This window comes from Eutrigla gurnardus, assembly GCF_963514095.1.
Source record: "Eutrigla gurnardus genome assembly, chromosome: 7".
NCBI classification, from domain to species: Eukaryota; Metazoa; Chordata; class Actinopteri; order Perciformes; family Triglidae; genus Eutrigla; species Eutrigla gurnardus.
The window spans coordinates 21,445,782-21,470,174 of record NC_139921.1 but is presented as its reverse complement, the minus strand read 5'-3'; the positions used below and the strand labels follow the sequence as shown (position 1 = coordinate 21,470,174).

At 44.9% G+C, this 24,393-nt stretch overlaps 1 protein-coding gene across 2 annotated transcripts in view; it reads left to right on the top strand.

The window, feature by feature from the left end:
* The first annotated feature begins 8,265 nt into the window (after positions 1 to 8,265).
* Positions 8,266 to 24,393, top strand: part of spred1 (sprouty related EVH1 domain containing 1) — a 30,732-nt gene continuing 14,604 nt past the window's right edge. The window contains exons 1-2 of one of the 2 annotated variants that reach the window (XM_084012732.1): positions 8,266 to 9,013; positions 20,391 to 20,661. In XM_084012732.1, the coding sequence (XP_083868858.1) occupies positions 8,982 to 9,013; positions 20,391 to 20,661 (303 nt within the window). In that variant the 5' untranslated portion in view covers positions 8,266 to 8,981. The remainder of the gene's footprint in view (positions 9,014 to 20,390; positions 20,662 to 24,393) is intronic. The other variant, XM_084012733.1, reaches the window with a different exon arrangement.

Genomic DNA, 24,393 nt, shown 5'->3' with positions numbered 1-24,393 from the left:
ATATCATTATAGACAAATAGAACAGGTATTGCTAAGAAGAAGCTGTGTCCATATGACACCAAAGCTCCATCATACATCCCAGTGCTGCTGTCAGCCCACTTAAAGCCACGTTCAGCGTGAATGAAAACACTTTGACTTGGCTTTCAGGCCATGGACAGAGTCAACGCAACAGGCTCTAATAGTAGAATTACTCCCACCACTTTTATCCCTTTTGTCTCCCACTTTCCTCCATTCACCCTCCAACCACATCCTTTTTTTACTCCTCCCTTCCCGTATGCATTTTCCAATTCTCCATCCCTCTCTCCGTTCCAAATAAACATACAGGCCCCGTTGATTTGCCTCATTTGAGAAAACAGTCCAGAGATCCTGGTGCTGTGTGAGAGATCAAAAAAAGTAATGCAAAAATCAATTGGCTCTGCAAGTCTCAAGACTGCCATGCAGTAAATTGGCTCTGAATGACGGCACTATGTGGACTGTCTTTTTTATAGTTCCTCTTTTGAAATAAATAAATAAAAGCAAACATTGGTGAATCTAGAGTGGCCAACTGTTGTCTTACTTTCTCTAAAGTCGTGTCGAGGGAGTTTTGACTGAAAGCATTGGTTTTATGGTATTGTCATTCCCAAGTGGCCAAACTTACAGAAAACAAGCTTCTTCCGCTTCAGCTTACAAGAATGAATAATAGTTGTGTTAAATTGACTAATTTTCTGGACAAATCCATCCAAACATCCTTTCATAACTGTTGCTCCGTAGAGAGCTGAACTTCATCATGGTAGTCAGTTTTGTCAGGACCCTGAAAAGTCATACTTGCTGTAGGAAATGGACTAATTACTCTCGATCAATTAAGAAACCTAGTTTTCCGGTCTGCATGTGTGCTGGTGGGTGACAGACATATAAACTATAGAGGCCAACTTCCCCCCATACATCCCAGGCTCTTTAATTAACTCTTTGATCTAAGTGCTATGTAGTGAGCTCAGGCCAGAGGCAGCTCCAAGGAACGCAGAGAGAATAGATAGCATTTTGCATACAGCAAACCACAACAGGAACAGAGGGAAATGCTGACATACTCCTGCTCGGATCTAAATGAAAGTTTATATTATTCTTTACTTTGATGTTAGTCTTTCTACAGGAAAATCTACAATTCCGATGCCATACAATAAACATATGAGTGGATTACTCACATGCTGTGTGTTAAGAACTTGACCATCAGTGGAGTGTGTCTGGATTTGAGGGGGTTGAAGTGAAGGGACAGTAGATCTGGCATGTTTTAAAAGGAGCGGTAAGCTCACTTTTGTTTGGTTGGAATTTGCACCACCTTGGAACGACTTAATAACAATGCGTGAAGCAATGAAAATTACACAGCTCCTGCTCGAAAGGAAAAATTAATTGCTCTCAGGTTGCACTCTAGAGAAGTTTGTTCATTCAAGCATGTGCATGCACTCTCTCTCACACACACACATGCACACACACTCATTGGCAGGCAGGAAAGCACCTTTACACCCCCCCCCCCTCCCCCTCCCCCAACCCACCCACTAACACACACTTCCATATGCACACAGACACACAGGTGCACGTGGAACCTTGGCTGCGAGCAGAAGCAGGCCTCAGGACTGGATGTGCAACTATGTCTGTGTGTGTGTGTGTGTGTGTGTGTGTGTGTGTGTGTGTGTGTGTGTGTGTGTGTGTGTGTGTGTGTGTGTGTGTGTGTGTGTGTGTGTGTGTGAACCTGCAGCTCTCCTGTGCTGTGCAGTGGAGAGAAGAATAGGGCCTGGGCCACATTCCAGCCCTACCTCCCTGGGCGAGAGACAGTATTCAGCATTCCTCTGCCTGCCTATCAGGCCAGGTGCATTCCAGCACACACACACACACACACACACACACACACACACACACACACACACACACACACACACACACACACACAGACACACACACACACTTAGACAATCGACACACAGTTCAGAAACACACATGTATGCTTAATCACTAATACAACATGCAAAGGCATGTACATTCCTACCCTTGTTTGCACACAAGCACTTATAGGTGGTCATACAGTGTGCTATGTTTATATTGTATGTTGACTCTTTTTTACAACAACCATATATGAAATTACCTCATTCTCAATCTGCTAAACACACAGAAATACACATAAATCTGTGTGAGGCACATTGAGAGTACATTCTGTACATATTCTCTGCACCTACAGTACATACATGTGTTCCCTCGCTCACACGGACACACGTAGGCTTACTTAACCCGAGACAAACTACGTGTCGCTACGTTACGTGAAAAGATGTTCACTGCCACTTTAATTCTTGCGTGATTCAGTCATTTTTAATGCATGGACTTTTTTTTCTGTTTGGAGGAGGCTGAGCTATTTAAAGAGCAGGGGTTGAATACACTGTGAATGTACAGCCAGCCTCTTTTTGAAGTTCATACGGTGCTGCGATGCACTGTGAGTCACACATGACAGTGCAGACGGGGAGAGGAGCGTGTGCGTGCGCGCGCATGCCCCCATCATGGTCTTTTCTTTCATTTAACAGGAGATTTGCTTCAGTTCTTCTCTCTCTAGACTTGACGAGAATAAAACAGAAAAAGCTAGGTCGTCTTTACGTGAACAAACACAGCAAAACGAGGAAGATTGCGACGATAATCACCTCTTCTAGAGGAGGGGGAGGTAGACAAGTTAAAGGGGATGAAAGGGATGACTGGGAGGACAACCGCAGGGAAAATGGGACGTAGAGAGGGGATGGCTTGATGTGAGAGAGAATGGGGAAGCTCGCCTCATACAACGTCAGTTTAATCTGCAGGCTCGGTCAAATGTAAAGGCACAACAACCCCAGAACAAAAGCTCCATTCAGTGTTAACGCGCTGCTTCCCTTCCACACTATTCCACCATCAGATAGAGAAAAAAAGGTTGTTGGTTACATGCTATTTGACAGGCACGGGACTCCATGCTTGACAAGCCCTGAATCAGACCATTACTCTTTGGCATTCCTCCCTCACGGTTACGCTTACTTCCCCTATTCTTGCATTCCCCATCGCTATCCTTATCCTTTTTCTCCTTCCTTGTCTCTCATCCTTCACCCCCCCCTTTCTTCCCCTTTACATCCCAGGCTCATGTCTGCTGGTAGCGCGAGCCAATTCCCGCCCTTCTCCCACTCACCCCACCCACCCCCCACCCTCCCTCAGCCCACTTCTCATCCATTTCCATGCGGCGACTTTTCATCAGTGAAGTGCCTTCCTGGCCCGACTACCCCCACCCCACCTACTCCCTCCGCCATTCACTGAATGGACGCACCATTGAAGGGAGAGAGGGAGGGCTGAAACCGTCCTTCCTTCCTCCTACAAGCGCCACCCCTTCGGCTGCCGCAGAAGTGGTACGTTCCACAGTGTGGACTGCAGAAGTTGAGAGAGCACATTGTCTGTAATCTGGCATTGCAGGGGTCACTTCCTGACTCGTGTGTCCGCTCCCTGAGCCCCGCGTCAACCCCCCCCCTCCCTGCGTGTCCATCCATTGGCCAAGTAGCCTAGGGCTTTTGGACAAACCCTGTTCTTCCCCTTTTGTGTAGGAAAGCTTCAACATCTGAAAACAATCAAATAATCTGGGTACAATGCGTCTCTTCATGGAGGGGTGCTGGTGGTTCCCAGATGAGCGGGAGGATTAAGTGGAGGAGGCCATAGGAGAGAGACAGAGGGATGGGGGCTACACAGCTGAGGAGGGAGGGGGACTTATTGTTACTGGATTTTCATAGCAATATGTATTTGTGTGTCGGTAGTCTTGCGTGAAAGGGATGTTTTGGGAACAGGGAAGACATGTGAACGCTCTTCCAAAGAGTAATATGAGGAGTCATGTCTGACTCAGAGGTTCTACAGTCATTGATTCCTTCTCGTTTGATACAGAATGGAAACATAGCAGTGAAAACAACACAGTGAAAATGGCTCCTTGGCTTTTCATCTTTTTTAACAACATTTTTTCAAAGGAAAACCATTAAAACCCTCTATGTTAAATTCATATTGGGGGAAAACATGGCGCAACGAGTCAAAGAAACGTATGACCTCTGTATATTTAAGGTGTATTGCTTCAAAGGAATAGGTCGGTATTTTGCGAAATAATAGTATTTGCTTTGTTGCCGATAGTAAGAGGAAAGATACCACTCTCACGTCTGAAGGGTGAGAAGCCACCAGCTAGTTAGCTTAGTTTAGCGCAAAGACTGGAAACTGGGTGAAACAGCTAGCCTTGCTAACTAATAATAAGTATAAGCATCTCTAAAATGCACTCATAAACACATTATGTCACATTTGATTCAACTGTACAAAAACTAAACTGTAAAACTAATAAACATGTGACGTACTATTGCCTGGTTGTGCTAGCTGTTCACCCGTCTTTGTGCTAAGCTAAGCTAACAGGCTGCTAACATGGGAATGGGATCGATCTTCTCTTGTAACTTTTAGCACGAAAGCGAACCAATATGAGATCATGAAAATATAACCTTTCCGTCTAGCTCTTTCTCCTCACTCTTCATTGTTGTATAGCCTGGATAATTGTACACACACAACCACGCAGGCACGCACATGCCCACACACACGCACAACTTTTCCTGCGTCTTTCATGCTGTTCCTACTCATCCCCATAAGAATGGTAAATAGTCATCTGTAACTTCCCCTCCAACATATTCATTAATCCCTTCTATCCTGTGGGGCTGGATGATGATTACAGGGAAGCCAACTGAAGCCGCCCAAATAAACACCCCTCAGGCAGCAACAAAGGCCTGTCCACCTCACCCTAAACACAGCTTCCCCGGCTGGATCAGGTTTCAATCAAGCCCACGCACAACATGCAAACAATAGGAAGTAACAGAGTCTCAACTGCGGCGAAAACCGATTTAATCTCCCATTTTTATAGTTGAGACGTTCAAAACTGGTAGAACTTCAAACCTTAAAGCATAAGTGGAGCGAACAAATTGTCATACCCATGTAATAATAAAAGCTGTAAAAGAAAATTTACTGTAAAGTTAAAAAAAAACAATCCAGTGAGGGGTTTTTTCGGATGCTCGCATAGTTCAAATTCTAACCATTTACACAACTTAAACAATCCCAAGATGTGTTTCTCTCGAGGGCTTTGCAGCCTTAATGACCTTCCGTCTGAACCGACATCCTTGTGCATGGTCACAAGACCACTTTACTAGTTATCCACATCCATCGCTCTTCTAAGACAATCTTGAAACAAAATCATGAAAAAGAAAATCCCCTCATGCATGCTGCTTAAATAACTTCAAAGATGTCTCAGCCAGTGTTCTGAGGACGATTAAGCAATATAGTAAATGTTTGCATCTTTCGTTCCACACTGGTCATGTGCACACACACACACACATAAGCACACACACAGCCGGACGGAGACAGAGAGCTAGTACACAGCTAGTCAAACATGCCTAAAGGCCCTCACACTTCCCTCCCCTGTAGCCACTACACCTTTTCTACTCACCACCCTACAATTAGCGTGCCTTAAAGTTGCAGGCTTCCGAGGCCGGGCCCACACTAATCATAGGTATGCATTGTTGTGTTCCGCTGCCAGGCCTTTAAAAATCAGCACCTCTTGTTTAAGCCGCACCTCTTTGTCCAGATCGCCAGATTGTCGGCGTTTTCGGGGGGGGGGGGGGGGGGGGGGCACAGACAAACTGCTGAGGGCCACGCTCTACAGGTGTGTGTTTTTAAAAATTGGAAAACTGGTCCACACAAAAACAAAAATGACAATACTCTAAATGCATTGACAAAAAGGGAGGAAGGTGAAACATATATCATAGATATATATATTCATATAGAGGCAGATGATCCTGAGATTAGGTTATTTACAAAGAGCTGTCATCAGCCACCTCCAGTCGTTCTCACTTCTGTGCCCCGAGGTCTCTGCAGACTGTATGGCGGCAACTACACTGAATTTCCTTTCTATAGTCGCCGTACAAAGAGAGGCCTTCACTTCTCCTCTCCCGTGACCAGGGGCAGCCTGTTCTGCTGGTGATCACATCACCTGTGTTTTGAGGTCGTCATCTGATTTGAGTCATCGCGGTCCAAGCAATGAATCTCCTGTGCTATCCACGGAGAGATGTTCCTGGGGTGTCGTGACATAAACTGGATTGGTTTGTCCCCCTTATGGCTATTTCGTGGTATTTTTCCAGTTTACATTTTTTAATTGATGTTAATAATCAAAGCTTTAATGTGTGCATTTCAAGTGTTAACGTGTATTTCAAGTCAGAAATGAAAGCTCTCCAGTTCATATGTGGAATAACAAGTCAAATCCAAGCAATAGCAGAATAAGATTGTAAAATGCGCGTCAGTACTAATGTAATTACTGAAAATGAAGAAACGTGACCAAACCCAACTCACGACAGACTATATGGCGTGCAAATCACTTCAGCCAATCGTCTTAAAGTCAAGTCAGGTTCTACTGGCGTTGGACTCCGCTGAATAGGGGTTTGTGTTCGGCTAAACTCATCCTTTATGCTGTGGCTGCTTGCCGGCGATACAGGAATGTTGGTTTGTTTGCCATCTTAAAGACAATTGTGATGACCCCGATTGCACTTGGTGTTAGCTAAACATCCTGTTGCCTTGTTTAAGTACACTACAGTGTTTCCAGTGTGTGAAAAAGCATGCAGGAAATGCACACTAGGGCCATATCCACATTTGTGGGATGAGAAAGGAGGCTGACCTCCTGAACTCTGTACTCTAAAGGATACAAGCATGTTAGTGGGAAAATTAATTCAGTCATTGCTTATTCTGCCCTTTTTTGAACATTTGGACTTATGAGCTTGATCAAGGCAATCCTAACAGAATACAAAAAGGAAGTGAAGACAAGTGGCCACATTTAATAAAATAAAAAAAAGATCTTTATGTAAATAAGCACACGTAACATTCTTATTAGACATCTGTAGTTTTGGTGAGAAAACGATCCCAAGAGACAATTCACCTTTGCTCTCAGGCAGTCATCAGGAAAGCAGTATACACCTCAGACAGGAAATCTAATCAAATTCCACAGGAAGTGCACAATATGGTGCCAGGTCTGCACATGTGTGTGTGTGTGTGGAGGGGGGGGGGGGGGGGGGGGGGGGGTCCTGTATGCATGGACTCTGCATATACACCAACACAGAGGGGTGTTTTATATGGCCACAACATAAGGCTGTGGCACAAGCTGTATGAAAGCCAGAGAAATACAAAGAAACTTCTCACACAACATGCTGTCACTATGACAACCAGGCAGAATCATTTAGCCTGATCTCTTGCCATTCCACACAGCACAGAAATCCAATAGCATTTAAGTCTTATGCAACCCAACCGCCGATTCACTCTGCAGGGCTTTTAAACACATTTGCGAATAAGATTCATAGGTGCACGGGCTACGTGGATTTTTCCTGTTTGCCTCTGAGGTGGTTTTATTTTGAAGGCTGCTCCAGTTGCCTGGGGAGTTTGGGGTGCAAAGTTGGGCAGCTTTAACTGGGACTGCTCCTATCAGAACCCCTGTTTCTGCTTAGTAGTGGAGGTGAATCTCATGCATCACTTTGTTAAATTTACCATTATAGGTTTTTGCATTACTGTAATGTCAAACTGCCCCACAGAAAAGATTACACGTGTGTTTCAGATAATGTCATATATATTTTTTTTGTTTTACCTTTTGACCTGAATCTTTACGTGTATGTATTAAAACATAATGATAAGAATTGCTATAAGGTAAAAACACACTGAGTTGGCTTTAATTGTGAATAGGATATAATGTAAGTCCACGTGCTGCAGCGGTCGTTGCTGTGTGCATTTAAAGCATTTCCACTCAATTTCACATGAAGATTAAAAAAAGAAGAAAAAAAAAAAGAAATGGTTCGGGGGGCGGTCTATCAACTGCGAAACTGCTTAATGAAAGAAAACAAGCGAAATTATTAATGGCCGAGTAGTCCGTGTGTCAGCCTAAATCCTTCCTCCGGATTATTTTCTACTCTGCCTGCTATCACACAGACGCTTCCCCCTCGTATCAATGCGTGATTGAAGGGAAACTTCTTTTGGGAAGTGCGGGGACTACTTTAGGTCAACTTTAGAATTAAACACTCCCAATTCACCGCATACCGCTACACATGGGCACAGTTTAGCGCTATATAAGTTACTCTTTAACGAATTATAATAAAGCGTGTGCTGGCTGGGCGTATTTTATCGCGGGAGTTTTATGTTTTTACTACGTCGCGGAAGGATCTAATTTTCTCAAGCGAGGGTCGACACATCCGCCCAGTTTTCCGATGTTTCATTACCCCCGAGTTGAAAATGGAGTTCGATTAAAGCAGATGTCCACCAACTTCTCAAGGGAATTTCAAAGCTAGATGGTTTTTTTTCACTTCACGCGTCAGAATTCACACTGAAAACAGTTGAAGCCTCTTCGTTTTGGTTCGGGCTTTTGGATGCCTTTACTGCAAAAAAAAAAAAAAAAAAAAAACACTCGGACACGTTGACGGAGCAACGCTCCACGGCGCTTTTTCAAGTGTTGTCCTGGACCTGAAGTTGGCGAACGGATGCTCGACAGCCAGCCGCGAATAACCTGCCAAACTACGCCAATTTCTCCATTCTTTGAGGATCTATTCGCGTTTCCGCAAAGCGTGGAGCCGTGTTCGCCGAAGAGGATGATGCCGATGGCCCATTTGCTGTGGTCGGATTTTACTTCCAGGGAGGACAAAATGAATCAACGGTTGTCATTCCTCCTCGCGATTTAACGTTAGTTTCCAGGCGGCGAGGCTAACGTTGAGCTAGCTCCACTCGGAGTTTACCCCCCCACAGGGACGCCTGGTCGGGCATGCCCCGTTCGCGCATCGCTCACTCGCTATCCTAAACATAAGGGGGGCAATTTCTACGCGTGAGGGGGGAAAAATGGTGATATTTGTGGCATTTTATCCCGCCGTCGCCGCGTCGTCGATGCTATTGCTAGGATTTGGATCCCCGTGAGGAAAAAAATGAGTGAAGATTCAACAAATCCAAACAACGAGTGAGTACCGCTTGAACACGATTCTCTCTCTATCCCCCCGCTTTGCATGTACAATATGTAGGCTGCAACGACAAGTTTTTCTCGCATATCTGAAGGTAATAACACAGCCATCTATTTCATCGCCTTACATTAAACGTCACTAATGTCAACAATAAGAAGCTCGCGATCTTTTTTTGTTTTGTTTGGGGGGGCAGTTGTGTGAGCTAACTAGAAAGCTACACTGTGGATTACATTACGAGTTTAACACGAACAGTGACAAGCAGTGGTATAGGCCCATATAATAGAAATTAATACATCATAAATCATTTTCATACTTCCAACTATCGCCTATGCTGTGATGATTCACGTTAGGCCAAAGTATATATAGATGTAATAATGGCTGCATGCACATCATTTATTTATCAGGAAATGTATATGCCTATAAGCATGTTTATTATTGCTGTATAATGGCAGGTATTAGTTAGTAATAGGCATCGCTCTGTGTAGGTGTGTATACAAACAGACACAATCCGGTCTAAATAGATTTTATATAAACGTCTCTGCGGTCCTTCAGCGATCAGAAAGCGTCACATTGACAGATATCTGCACGGAACCGTTGTCCGCCATGATTTTTGGGAACATAATCATCGCTTCAAACCGCGCGGATCACGTTATGTTTCCCCCTTTTTTCTTTAATGAAAAAAACACACAGCCCTTTCCGAGTCGATCGCAGGCGACGTCAATGTCGAAAAGCTTGAAAGATGCCATTTTTTTTTCTCAATCACACTCATTTACATATCACAATCTCCATTCATAAAAAAGGCGTCGCATTCACACCCAAAAATCGCAGCAACGCGCCGGCGATCAAGTGCGATCGGCACACGCGAAAGGGGTTGTTATTTTTTTTTTTTGTCCACGTCTCGCCCATTTCAAGTCGTGTTTTTTTTTTTTTGTATTGTTTTAATGGGCCGATCCCTTGTGTGCGCTTGTTGACAGTCAGTGAGAAATATCTGCTCCGGGAGGTGCTGCGGTCACATGATCCCCCTCCATTCATAAAGTACCTGCCTGCCCATTCACAGCACTGTACGCTGTTTCGCATTGCACCGACGATCGCACAATGATCACATTTCCTTGCGTTTTTGCCGCACAATGCACACAACACACACACACACACATCGGTGCCTGCGTATTATTTAATCGACCCCTTCACCAACATCTCGGGTGATTTTTCTTTGATAATGAATTTGTCACAGAGGAAGTCATATGCCCCCTTTTAAGCCATTTACAGTGCCACGGTTTGATGTTGGAAACACACCCATGCCCCCCCCCTATTCCATTTCCATCCATCTGGCCTAAATGAGGTTGATTGATTTAATGCGTGGTGGCTTTGTCCTTGAACTACACTTTTGTGTTTTACGTAACGTACATAATGGAGGTCCTTTTTTTCCCTTTTTTTCTTCACGTCAAGCCACACCAAATAGGTTACAATTAAACCACTCAGTTAACTACATGTTATTTGGGCCATTTATCCGAGCTGGTCATGATTTGGTTTCGATTGTGTAATAACCTAGCATGTTTGATGCTGTCGGAAAGGGTGAAACATCTGATTCGAGCAGTCACCCGAATACATTTTTCCCTCTCTCTCTCTCTCTCATCCAGTGAATTTGCTAGAACTCCCTGTAATAACCCGAGGGACTTTTCAGGCCCTACTTTGGGAACTACCGCCACAGGCTACAGATCATCAGCAGTGTGCAGGACACAATGTATGCCGGGTTTGTTCCACGCTGCGTGATGGCAGCAGCTAAGATGGCGAAGTGATCCAAACATTGTTGCTATGATTCCACCACCTTTCTGGCTGTCGTATGATTCATAGTAGCGAAGTGAACAGAATGCAGAGCGTTGCCTGAGCCGTTCATCTTTGCTGAAGACTCTCCTTATTACGCTCTTTCTAATGAAAATCAGATGTTTCATATATTTTACTATCAGGGATCATAATCATAACGTTCTTCACAGCTGTGTGTTCTTTTTTTTTTTTTTTTACATTGTGACACTGTGCTCTCTTCCATTAATAAGATACATTTAAATCTTTGATGAGTCACTTGCTAAAGCCTAAAAAAAGCTTCTACCTTCTCTTTCATAGACTTTGTGAACCGTGTACAAACGCAATAAAGGGAAGATGGTGTTTGTTCACCTTTTTTTTTAAATGTGAAAATCCGACGAGATGTCCTGATGTGGTTTTTTCGCCTGAATGATGGGTGGTAAGCTGAGCTGTGCACACAGCACACCCTTTGCTGAGAACATGTTACTTGGCCTTGGCGCAACTGTGTTCACCAGGCTGAAATGACAGGAAGGCACGGAAAGCCTCGGCAGATTTCGGTCGGGTCCGCTCCGGGCTGTGTGTCGCTGTGATGTAAGGCCGACGTGGATTTTTTTTTTCTCAGACCCAGCACTTGTGGTCGTGCTGGGAGAAGTGGGGAGATTTATTAAAGTGTGTGCACGCAGTCTCTCTGCTGAATGTCACGCTTATCTGAAATATTTATCTCAACCAAGACAGTAGTCTGCGAAGGTGCACGATGCTGGTACCTTTTTATCTGTGTCATGAAGATACCCTTTTGTATGTTGTCATTCTATACACGTGAATAGAACGTTATTACACATTGCATCTTATACCCTGCTAAGCTAAAATTTCATATTTCGTGTTAACTCAAATTTTATTTTCAAAATGGGCTACATTAGTCAAATGCCTCATCCCTTTTTATCGGTGAAGGTCAGCTGCCTCTATACTCCACGGAACGTGTGTAGGGTATGGCCTCATTGTTTTGAGATTCCTGCACTTCTGTGGTATTTGTCTGTTGCCAGTCAGGTGATTCCTCTCTCTCTCTCTGTGTCCTCTTCCTATCTGTGTGATTGATTTGACAGCTCAGCGTTTTATCTGCCAATGTGGGTGTTGTGATCTAATCACCTGAGGGCTGTTTTGCACTCCCATTCCTGTTGCAGAGCTTTCCAAACACATTCCTCCTAAACAACCCCCATCATGTCCTGAAACGACAAAGGGAGACAGCGACTTCAGCTGTTAGGGCTAGTGCTTTATGGCCTGGGTAATTGCCGATATCCTGTGGCCCTTATGTTAAGCTAAATTATTTCCTGGACCCTTTTTTATAGATCGTATTATTTGGGGTTATTGGCAGTTGTTGGATGTGACCTCCGTGAACACTTAGCTTTATTAGCCGGCCTAGTCTTAACTAAAGACATATCTAACCTTTGACAAAGTCTGCTGAGCCGAACACGTCTTTGGTTTTGCTTCTGTATTCTTTTGGGGAAGTGTCGCTTGTGACTACGGTGGTTAACGGGGACTATTGAAATGTGTTATTTGACACATATAAATGAGGGCCCTTGTAACAGCATTTTTTTAAATGGTGGCTAGGTATGTTCTCACATTTTTATGAGATTTAGGTCTATGTCTAAGATGGAGATAGTTTGTCTAAATAAAAGTGTCTTTACAATAAATCTCTGTCTGTTTCACCTCATTTACTTCAGGTGAAAAGTTGCACAATCCTTAAAGTTATTTTGCACGCAAAATATTCAGAGGCTTTCGTATTGTTTGTGTGATTAATGACAATGATCCTCTGTATAACCAGAGGGCTTGGATTGTCTGTAACCGAGACAAGCCAACAAACTGAACAGGCCTTGTATAGTGGTGGACTGTTCCATTCCCATGGCCAGATTTAGGCCCGGATTCTGTATATTTTAAACCCGAGCCACTTCCCTCTTATAATTTTCATTTCCTCTTCAAGTATTTTAGGAGCGAGCATAAACTGGCGTGAATGTCAGCAGTGTATTTAGAGCATATTTCAAACACGATTTCTTATTTTTGAAGATAAAGGCCTGGTGTAGACATCTGCTGTGTGAATAGGCCCAAACTTAAAAAAACAAAAAACAACCCAAAAACTTGCAGATTCTTTTGTGTCTCCTTCGCAACATCCTGATAGCAGGGCTTGTCTTCATTTCTTTGTCGAGCAGGGCCTCTGATGTTCACAGACCGTATCTCAATGCCTCTAAGAAGTGCTTTTAGCACTAAGTGTCTGAATTGTGGATATTGTTTTCAGTTGTGCTGCATGCGGGAGCATGAAGGCTGGGCCTTGTTGTGAGCTCTTTGGTGCAGCTGGGCTGAGATGGTGCTTTCCTGCGAGGCCACAGACATAAAAGGCCACAGATGTAAATCCTAAACCTTGTGTCTTTGATTGAGTTTCCAAACACTTTGAAAACAGGAAGGGGTTTCTGTGTGTGTGTGTGTGTGTGTGTGTGTGTGTGTGTGTGTGTGTGTGTTTATTTCCCTGGGAACATTTGGCATGTGCATGTGTTTCTGGGAGAGATCTTCTGGATCCTAGAGGAGTGAATTTAAGCAATCGGTGCGTTATGTTATCAAATACCTAAATTATAGAGTCTGGTTTTCAAATGGGATTAAAATTAGACGTCTGTAAGAACATATATTTTTATCTGCTCGGTAACTTTTGATCAGATTTTGTCTAGTGGCTATATTTAGAATTAGAGCATGCGGTTATTTGCTTGGTAAAAGTGTCTCTTGGTTCCTCCGAATCTCAGAGGCGGAGGTTGTATGGGAAGCTGATTGAATGTGAATCGAATTGATTTTCAGGGTGGACTAATAGGTTGGTTTCTGTTATGATAATAAAAGACAACGGGGCGTGCTGTGATGCTTTACAACTTGTCAGAGCAGTTTGTCTTTACGTCCATGGGCCATCATCATGGTTTGGTGGTTTCTCCTTCCCAAGTGGTGCCTGAGATGTATCGATGGTCTCTCCCACAGCTAGACGGCTGCCTTGTTCCCTCAGCTCCCCACCCCCCCCCCCCGGGTTCAGAGTAACTATGATGAGTAGACTCCCGGGGCCCTGGGGACTACTCTTACATCAAAGAAGACCAGAGACGCAGCCGAAATCTGCAATTCCTCTTGGTTTTTTTTTCTTTTCTTCCTTTTTGGTAATGGCAAGCGCAAGGTTTTAATTTTCCAAACGCTTGCGGTTCAAATTAAGATCATCTCAATATGTGGCTGTGATTGATGTTTGCAAATAGCTTTTTGGGCTTTCGAGACACACATGGGATTCTTGTGATTTATGGTGCCACAGCGCAGCGGCACCTACAACATTGTTGTTGGGGTTGCAGGCCCAATCCAGTAATAGAGGGGTTGGTTAGGAAAATCAACGCTAGAAACGCTGCCCGCGTGAGCAGTTTTGACATGCGTTTGCTGTTTTAGGTCTATCTTGGGTTTGGGTTACAGGCTAATCTCACCCACTAACCGCCGCCTGCGACGGATGCTACCAGAAGTCACTATGATCGGTTAATTTGCCGTCATATTAGGTGGTATTTCTGTAAAAGGATGGCGTTAAATGTGAAGTGTAGAATCACTGTGTGCTGCAGCAGCAGCAGCAGAGTAGGCTTGTTCTGTTTTTTTTTCTCTTCCTCCTGAGTCAGTTGGTAGCTAAGCTGAATGTTCTTGTGAAGGAGATGACTCACCAGCAGCCCGAGGTGTTGAGAGGAGATAGGGCAAATTTCTCTTTCACTTCTTTTTCTATAGCTACCGTATTAGCTTTCACTGCAGCTAATGTAGCAGGCGTGTGACGCCGGCTGCCTGTCGGTGTTTCTGCAGGCATTGTCCCGTCATCCCCTCTGTTTTATTAATGGCCCGGCCGACAGCCCCCTTCAAAAGTGTCTTGTTCTTGCCTTGTGTCATAATTTGCACTGCGTCCATGTTGGGTCATGTTGGTGTTTGTTTTGAGTATGTCCGTACCCTTGAGTTTGCCACTGGTTATTTAGGGGATTTGAACCGTGGCTAATTGGCCGGCTAGTTTGCGCCGTTCAGATTAGATGCACTGCTGGAATTGACGGTCGAGGCCCAGATTGCATGTTATTTATTTCTTCAATGAGGCGTGATCACAGCGAAGGAAATTGCAGCACTTTATCCTCTTAAAACTTTTTGCTCTGCGTTACCATTCGTAACTCTAGATTTGCAGTGTGTTACATTTTTGACTGCATTCAAATATTACATATTTTTCTGCTATATTACATTTACAAACCTTGGACTAGATCTTTGAGCCAGTTGATCTACACTGAATGTATCAAGACTTCTGGCCTTTTAGGTAAAGCTCTTAAGGAAATGTAAAAGTAGCATATTTTCTCTAAGAAAGCAGCTGTTGGAAATAGCTACACATGAGAGTAAGAAAATGTAATGAATAACACCCAAAGTCAGTTTTTTTTACACCAACTTCCCTCCCTCTACATTCCTAGTGATTGCTTTCCTTTTTGGAGGATAATCTATAGAATCGGATTGGGATAAGTAGCTTGTGTTTATTTTCCCAATGATATTTTAATGACTCCCCTCCCCTCCCCTCAAAAGTCCTACTAACCAAAGTGGTGTAGTGGAGCTTGACCAAGCTTGACAGCCTTCCTCCGGTTTTGATACAGGGGAGAGATGGGGAGGAAAAGGGGTGATGGAAAAAAAGAGGTGGTGTGGGGGGGGGGGGGCTTTTCTCCCCTTTTCTGATGCTAATGAAAGGAGGAATGGTTTTCCAGCTTTTAGCTTGCAGAGTGTGTCTCCCCTGCAGCATGCTCCGCTGCCTGGACATTGTGGGAGGACAAAACTCCAGGCCCGGGATCCAATAATGTGAAATTTCAGCAGAGAAGCAGCCATTGTGTAGAGAGAGGCAGCTGGGGAGGGGTTGGGTAGAAGGGGGAGACGGAGCCGAGGAAAGGGAGGGTGACTTGGCGAGCACCCAGGGCTCAGGCCACATCCTTTCTCTCTCTCTACTCTCCTCCTCTTCCTTCTCCTCCTTCCCTTTTCTCCCCCCTCCTGTCCTTCTTTCAATACCACCCCCCCCCCCCCTCCTCATACCCCTACCCTCCCCTCCACCACTCCCCTCTGGGATGGGAAGCCCAAGGCTGAGACAGGAGCAAAGCATGATGGTATGCTGGAGCCCAGTGAGCCATGGGCTGGAGCAGCAGACAAACGGCCACTTTGTCAACTTAGGAAATGGTTGTCCCAGGATCCCCCTTCTCCACCACACACTGGAGCAGCCGGCCTCGAGGCCAAGGCCTGCCTGGTCTGCACGTGCTCCTCCATCACGCCTTCTCTTCTCTTCTCACAATTCATTTCAAGTGGAAGCTGAATTCTAATTTCATGCTATGTTATGCTCTTTTCTCTCACTTTAAATGAGGTTTGAAATCATAAGATGCAGTGAATTATAACTTATAAATTATAAGTATGTGTTTATATATATATATAGAATACAGCAAAGATGCCGTTAAAGCCTATGCACATCCTATATGTGTGATGATTTGTGATGCTGGTGGGAGCTGTTGACTGTCACCTTGGTCTCCACCCTGTTCCCATCTACCACCTCCTCCTCCTCCTCTCCCCACAGTCATCCATTACTCTCTCACCCCTCCCTCTGTTTTTCTCTCCTGCTTTTGGTCGGAAATGAAGTCAGTCATCCAGCAGAATAACTTGGAATAATTTGGAATGGGGGGCTCCTTTCTCCCTGTCCACCCCCCTCACACCCCCTCACCCCCACACCCCCTCCCAGGCCAGCTGATCTGCTTCCGCTCTCAATTGTGTGTCCAGTCGACTGTGTGCTCCCAGCAAGGGGCGTGGAAGCTAGCCTTTGTCTCCACCATCCCACTTTGAACTGTGTGTGTGTGACTGTGAGAGTGTGTGTGTGTGTGTGTGTTGCTGCAGGTTGAACTCAAATATCTTTTTGGACCACTTACTGTTTTTATTATAAGAAAGGAAGGTTTTTTTGATGTGGGTGGAACCTGTTTCCCCTTTCATGTATTTTGTTTAGTGGTCTAATACAATTGTTTGCTCTCGGTTTCATTGAGTTTTTGATCAGCAGGTTTCAGAAGGCTACTGTAGACATTTAATTTTAATTGTTGACCATTTAACCAACGAAAATATTAGTTTGTGGTGTTTCTCCTTGGTTGAAGTGGACGTTTTAAGCTAGACGCAAAATGCACGTTTACACTGTCCTCCACTTCCTCTCTGGGCCCAGCCCCCCTCCCTGTGAGTGTCATGGTTGCTGGCATGTGTGTGATGGTAGGTCTGAAGGGTCAGGCCCTGGTCATTGTGCCCTGGTCATGGCTGAGCGACACCACCGCCTGCCTTCTGTTCACCCCAGGGACCCCTGCCTGACTGACAGCCCCTCCTGCACCCATCACCCGCATCCTTTATTGGGGGCCATAGAGGGGTGTAACAGCAGCAGTATATCCCTCTTTTACTGCCCGTTATACTGCTCAAAAATGCATTTTTTCCCCCCTTCCTGCTATGGCAGGGGGTTCTTGTGTAAGGTCAAGCATTACTTCTGTGGCGCGGTTATGGGGTGTAACCAGAAAGGGTGTTGCTGGGAGTTTGACAAGGGGGGGAAGTTAGTTGTGGTTGTGTTTTTCTGTCTGGCTCCCACGATCAGTTACTATTTAAGCCTGAGGGCAGCACGTGAGAAAGAAAAACAGACAATTGTGTCCATTTAGGTTGATAAGAGATTCATAATGTTGGTAATTCAATAGATTCTGTAATGTTATTGTCGAGGCCCAAAATCGAATATGTTTCTTCCATTGGCAGAACAGTTGCTTAGCTTTTGGATGGGTTCAATCATGAGTGGCGTACAAATCACAATATATTTGAAAATGTCATTGAGGTTATGAAGATTATTAAAGGTAGCTTTAGTATAACCATAAAATGTACCAGCAAGCCAACTGGGCCTTGGTCGCTCATCGATCAAATTCAACTTTCCCAGACCCATGTTCTATCAAAATAAGAAATATGAATAAATATCACTAGTGATATTGGGCTAGAGGCGTGGGATTTTATCGGTTGGAGATTAGTAAGTAACAGAATATTTGATGAATTGTCATTGCTCAATAAAACGGTCTGAAAATTGGCCACATGGGACCACCAGAAACCATTTGTCAACACAACATTGACATATCGTCACCTTTTAATTTTGATATGACAAATTTGTGAGCAAACAGTTGCCTGTCTACACATCCAGCAGTTATGGAGCAACAATATCATTCATTTGGAGCGATGTTTTGTTTCTGGCCACCTGATGAATGAATCTTTTAGTTCTATTTCTGGTCTCTAGTAACTCCTGAGGGAATTATCTGGCTCTTCAGTCGCTAAATGTTCACCGTCTAGTCGTTAACTGCTTCTGCCTGACGGTCGGTGCTGAGAATGTAGTGTACAGTGGGTTTATCAGAGCATTTTCGCTGAAAACAGGTGCCTGCAGCAGCTGACAAAGGACTATAAGAGAGCAGTGAGAGTGAACCAAAACAGTGAAGTTGTGGGCTGGATGGGCAAACGATGAATTGTAACTCACTATAAAGCTCCATAAAGCAAAGAGGGGAGTTATCGCTAACCCTTTTCACATTGTCATGTCATACAATATCATTCTAAAAGTATAGATTATAGCTGTTGGTTGAAGTTATGCAGGTATTTAATATATCATGCTGGAATTGCTGGCATTAATTCCACTTTAATCTGGTGTTTGTGTGATTGAACAGACCTGAATTGGCCAGAATGAAGTGTGTGTTTGTTCGGTTTATTTTTGAGTTACCTGAATTCATCATGCTCATCAATCCTTTTGTGCAACTTTGGTCAAATATTAGCAGGTGCCCGGATATCAAAGTTTTTTCAACGGAGAAAAAAAATTGCTTCAGATTTAATGCTCACTGGCTTTTGGATTAATTACTAACCAATAACCTGGGCACTGAGGTTTGCCAAGGGTGTGGAAGGCAGGAGGGCAAAGGTTAGCGCTATGGAGCAGGCCATGATTTAGAGAGGAGAGGCGGTAAGAGGGAGGACGCACTATGATGTCGGTGAGTTCAGTTCTCTCTCCCGCAATCGCTGTGTCATATTCGGCATCAAAAGATCAAATTCTTCAGAAAGTGGTTCAGACCCTGTGACGTCATCTCCGTTGGTCAACCTGGACGTCGGCCAGAGAGCAATCTGTCACAGGAAGACATCCGGCAGTCACATACTTCACGCTCTCCGCCCCGTTTCTGTCAGCTCTCAGATCTTTAATATGTTACCAGGAGTTTCTGCAAAGTGCTGCCCTCAGCACACCCTGACCTTTGTCATTTCCGGTGGCCCAATGCATTTCGTGTTACCTAATCAGGGAAGGATCTGACTCTTAGTGAAGGGACAGAGAGGCAAAGGAGGTACATATTGATGTAGAATTATGATGTCACTATCAAAGCATGGTGGGATATAGTATACTGATATGCTGGGATCAATATAGCACTATATATTCAGGTGTGTTAGTGTGGTGAAGGCCCTTTTCTTCACTACAGTCATTTGTATTTGGATAATTATACTATATGGCAGTTCAGCTTTTTCCAGTTTGGGGCTGTTTGACCTTTGAATGATGATACATGCATTTATGTTGCTTTTATATCTGGAAAAACCTGAAGCGTTACGCCCTTTTGTACACACCACCTCATGTTGGCTATGCTTAAACCTCCTCCCGTTTTTAAAAAAGTATTTTCTCTTTTGGTTAGCACGTTTAACTTCAATTACCTGGCTGATGTATTTACAGATCTGTTACGCTGTAAATCAAAGCCCTCGTAGGTGTAAAGATGAGCGCGAGACAAGTAACAGCAGTGTCGTCACATATAAGAAAGGAAAGAAGTCGATGAGAGCTGGATCCCCTGTCACGTGTTTTCTAGTTTAAAACCACCTGCTTTAGAGGAAAGGTTGGAAATCAGCAGCCTGAACTTGGCCATATGGTCAGTCACCCTCTGGCTGGGGTTAAACATACACTGTCGGCTCCAGACTTTAGAAATCTTAGCCAGTAGCCTGTTATATCACGCACGAAAAACCTAAATATACATTTAAATCCAGAGTAGAATCCCTGACTTCTCCTCCACATTCTAGGTTTAGCTCTGTTGCAGATTTTAGGCTAGCGTGTTGCTAGTAATAGCTTCTGATGCCACCCAGATTTCCCCAGTTTTATAAGGTTTTACTCAATCTCAATGTTTGAGTCGTTCCAGTGTGATGTGGAATTTGGTGAACTCTTAAAATGCACCCATTGTTGGACATAATGTGGAATTTCCGACCCTCACTTTTATCTTAACTACTTTTTTTTGCTGCGGTTCAACTGAATAATGGGCTGATATTTCATGTGTTTGATTGTTTTTTTTTTGTAATCCAAGTGATATCAAAGGACGACAGAAAAGACCTTCAAGTAAAAAGACCCTGAAATGTTTTGAATGCTGATTACTACTGATCATGTTCACTAAAATCATTTTTTTCTCCCCTTCTGCTCTTGCCCTCTCTTCCCATGACTTCCTCCCTCCCCATCCTCCTCCTCCTCCTCCTCCTCCTCCTCCACAGTGACAGTTATGCGCGTGTGAGAGCAGTGGTCATGACTCGGGATGACAGTGGGTGGCTTCCCCTGGGGGGCGGAGGCCTTAGCTGTGTTACCGTCTATAAGGTCAGCCGGGCGGAGGACAGCGGCAGCACCCACAGTGGAGGCAGCGGAGGAAGCAGCAGCAACCTCAGCCCCTGTAGCTCCAGTCCTAATCCCAGCCCCAGTCCCAGCCCCAGTCCCAGCCCCACCGCTGTGGAATTTCACATCAAGGGCGAGCGGCTCAAAGACAAATTGGTAAGGGAACCGCCCGCTCATATTGTGAACATTTATTAGGTTATGCTGCGCTGAATACATTCATAATTATAACCCAAACATATAACCAGCTAGATGATGTGTTTGCATATTGTGTTGTTTAGTCATTCCCTCTCTTTCACACACACTCAGGTGCACAAAGCAGAGATGGTGCATTCTTTTGAATGAGATCACCCTGAGCCCCCCTTTTCCAGACTCCCCTCTCCCTCTGTCTCACCCTCACACACACTCACACACACACACAGGAAGTGGTTGTTTGGCTTTCCTTCATGGCGCAGGTATCTGAAAATAGGAGCTAACTGCGTGACGCTGTGATGCATGATGATATCATCAGGGAGAAGGGCAGATTACTCAGGAGAGGAGAATGTGGGATGAGGGATGTGGGAAACGCACAAAGAGCTTGGAAGAGACCTATATGATGGAATAGGGGCTGGAAAGTCACACTCACACCGGATTTCCATGAGTACACAAGGATTTGCCTACCTTTTTAATTTCCTTTCTCGATGTGGAATGTAATGATGGTTCAAAAAAATCCAAATGTCTGCATGTGTAAAGCACTCTATAGTTAATATGGTTTAAAAATGTTTTTTTTTAGACATGCCATGTGGCCTGATACACTGATGTTTTAAATGTATATAGAAAGATTATGATTTAATTCCAAAAGCACCCCTGACCCCCCAAAAAGGAAAATAAATGTCACAAATCGCAGAAGCTGGAACAAATATTTGGAATTTTGCTTAAAAAATGACTCAAAGGACTGATTCATTTTCTGTCAAACAGCCAATCGATGAATCGACTGCTCATTTCCGCTTCACATTTGAAATAGTTTGAGTTGTTACACATAGTTTAAGCAACAAGCAACGTATCTGGTCGTTTCGTTTCCTCACAGAACAACAACGAGGCTGCAATAAGATCCGGTACATTGTGCTTCTAATCCTCACGGTTTTTCGCTGTACTTGCTGTAAAGCTCATGATCTTCTTGTCACAGACTCATTCTGTGTTGTAGATCTAAAACAGATCCAGTAGATGCTCTGGGATAATCCTGGTCTGTGGTAATGAGAGTGTAAATCTGTCTGTCTGTGAGAGAGAGAGAGAGCTGTGTGTCAGATGTCAGGAGGCCGATGAGGCCACCATGATGTTCAGAGTCTGGTGGCTCCCGACAAGCCGACATTAGAGGCTACAACAGGGTGTCTAAATCACCTTTTATCTCCTTTGACTGAACACATTTTATGTGTGTTTTGTGTTCACGGCGTGTTTGTGTTTTGTGTGTTGCCAAGTGTGCGTGTGTGTGGCACAGGAAAAGGTGTGATGGGAATGCTGTTGTTCAGACGGTGCATAGACATGGCCCAGAGACCCTGGCAACTGTTCTGGGATGTGGTAAAAAAAAAAAAAAAAACACCCTATCACCGCGAGAGTCTACCCCCAGCTACCACAACAAACACCCAGCCATATGTAGGTTCTGTCGGGATGCCACCCAGTGCCATGGTGCTAGCGTCAACCGCAGCGCTACCGACAGTCTGAGGGCATCAGAGGAGGAGTGGCAGAGTGATGAGTCCTTGAAAAACAACAGCAACAGAGAAAACCACATAAGAATATGTTAGCCATTGTTGGAGGGAAAAAAAGGAGAAAGAAACGCAGGGCAATATCAGTACTTGTTACCACAGTACTGTCTAAATAAGTAATGTCAGTGTTTTGATTTCAGAGGCAAATGAAGGACTATAATTATGATGTATGAGTGATGTTGAAAACAGGAAAAGAGAGGGAAGATCCTCTGCATGTTTGCAAGGCTGTTTGGTTTGATTTGTTAGGTCTGCAACACAGAAAAGAAAACCGCTGTTCCATGTTTTTGATATCATTTCAGTGTTTTTTTTTTTTTTAAATTCTGCTAGAAATGGCCTGAATAGAAAAAGAACAATGATAACTTGAGCTGGATGGAGGAATAAACCGATCCGGGATGCAGTTATAAAAATAATTCTCTCCGTCTCGGGATTAATGAAGTACGTCTGTCTGTCTAGCTATCCGTCTTATTTTGAAAAACCACAAAGGCACGATCCTGGCTGGTAGAAATGAGGCGATCGGAGGAAAGAGATGCGTGTCGTCAAAGAGCAGGAAACAGAGGTGGAGCCAGATAGACAGGAGACGGAAGAGGTGGAGTGGATCTGTCTATAAGCGCAGTGATGCGGCACAGAGTGTACTGGTGATGACTCAGCTGGCTCTCCATATAGCTACCAATCACTCTCCTCCTTACCCCCTCCCTTCTCCCGCTCTCTTTCTCTCCCTCCCTCCCTTCACTCTGATTCTCCGACTCTCTTATGAAAACTACAGATCTAATTGGTCGATCACTTACCATACTGGCTCTCGGATTATGACAAATCTCCGGCTAAGCTCTCACCTCGCTTCCTGACATTCATAGTCTGCGACCCCCTCTGATTGATACATCTGTGAAGGCGGTGGTTGCTGCTTCGGGGCCCAGTTGTTTGTGTCTGCTGTTCGTGTTAACCTTGTCATTTGAATGGATGATTGCGAGTGAAAAGTACTTAAATAGCGGGGGAAGTCTTGGGTGAAGGGAAGATTTTCATATATTTTTATTTCAACAATTTGTCCGGCCCGATTCCTCCCGCTCGCTCCTCGTCTGCTTATGAACACAGTCTCTTATCTTCCTCTCTTCGCCACTCTCTGCATGTCTCACCTCCGTCTGTCTCCGTCTCCGTCCCTCTCCTCACCTCTAACATCTCCGGCCTCTGTTCCCCTTTCTGTCGGGGTGGCTCCTCCCTCCTCCTCTTTTCTCCGAGCACAGTGTGGAATGCGGTGTTAAGTGTCGTCCTTCCATGCAACCGTGATACTTCCTCCTCTGTCTGCTCGCTGTGCCGCTCACCTTACCTGCTCCGGCTCCATTCAGTCTCGCCTCCACAATCAGCCCCAGAGGCTCCCCCTCCCTCCCTCCCTCCCACACCCCCCCACCCTATCCTCCTCACATCCATCCCTCTCCTCTTTCCTCCCCTCATCCACTGGCTCTGGATAAACACACAGGCTTAACCTTTGCCCCAGCTTTTCTTGGGGAGGCATGTATGCATACTTTGCAACAGTGACACGAGGACAGATATCGTGAGACGCGTCTTCGGCGTGCGGAGGAATGATGCCGCGGGTACACCGAATCAACGAGTATAAAAAGCATCCCTCACTCAGGCATTCAGAATGAAATGTACACCTGCGTGCACCCTCTCTGACACGCGTATCGCATATCCCCGACCCCTCGTACAGCTGCCACGCATCCACCTCTTAAAGCGTGTATGTTCACTGTTGTCCAGTCTGACGGGGGACGGTGCCATCTGCTTTCACCAGACCGGCATCGACGAGGCATTTTGCACCGCGAAGGATGCACATGTGTAGCGCCCGGGTCATTGAGCTTTTCATCACACCGGCTCCTGCGCTCATGCATTCCCTCACGCAAGATCGCCAATGCAAACGCTCACACATTCACACCCCATTAAGCCACCTCTCGTGCACGTCGGTAAAAAAACCTCAAAGACTGTAATGGCCGTCTCTCATTTCATTTAATCTGCCTTGAGGAAGGCCGGGAGGCGGCCCAGTAGCCCTGATTAATAATAGGCTTTGGAAACACAGTCTCTCTCCGCCACACCACTCGGGCTGCCTGACTCCAAAACAAACCCCCCCCCCCCCCACACTTTCTTCTGCCACCACCACTGCTCTCCA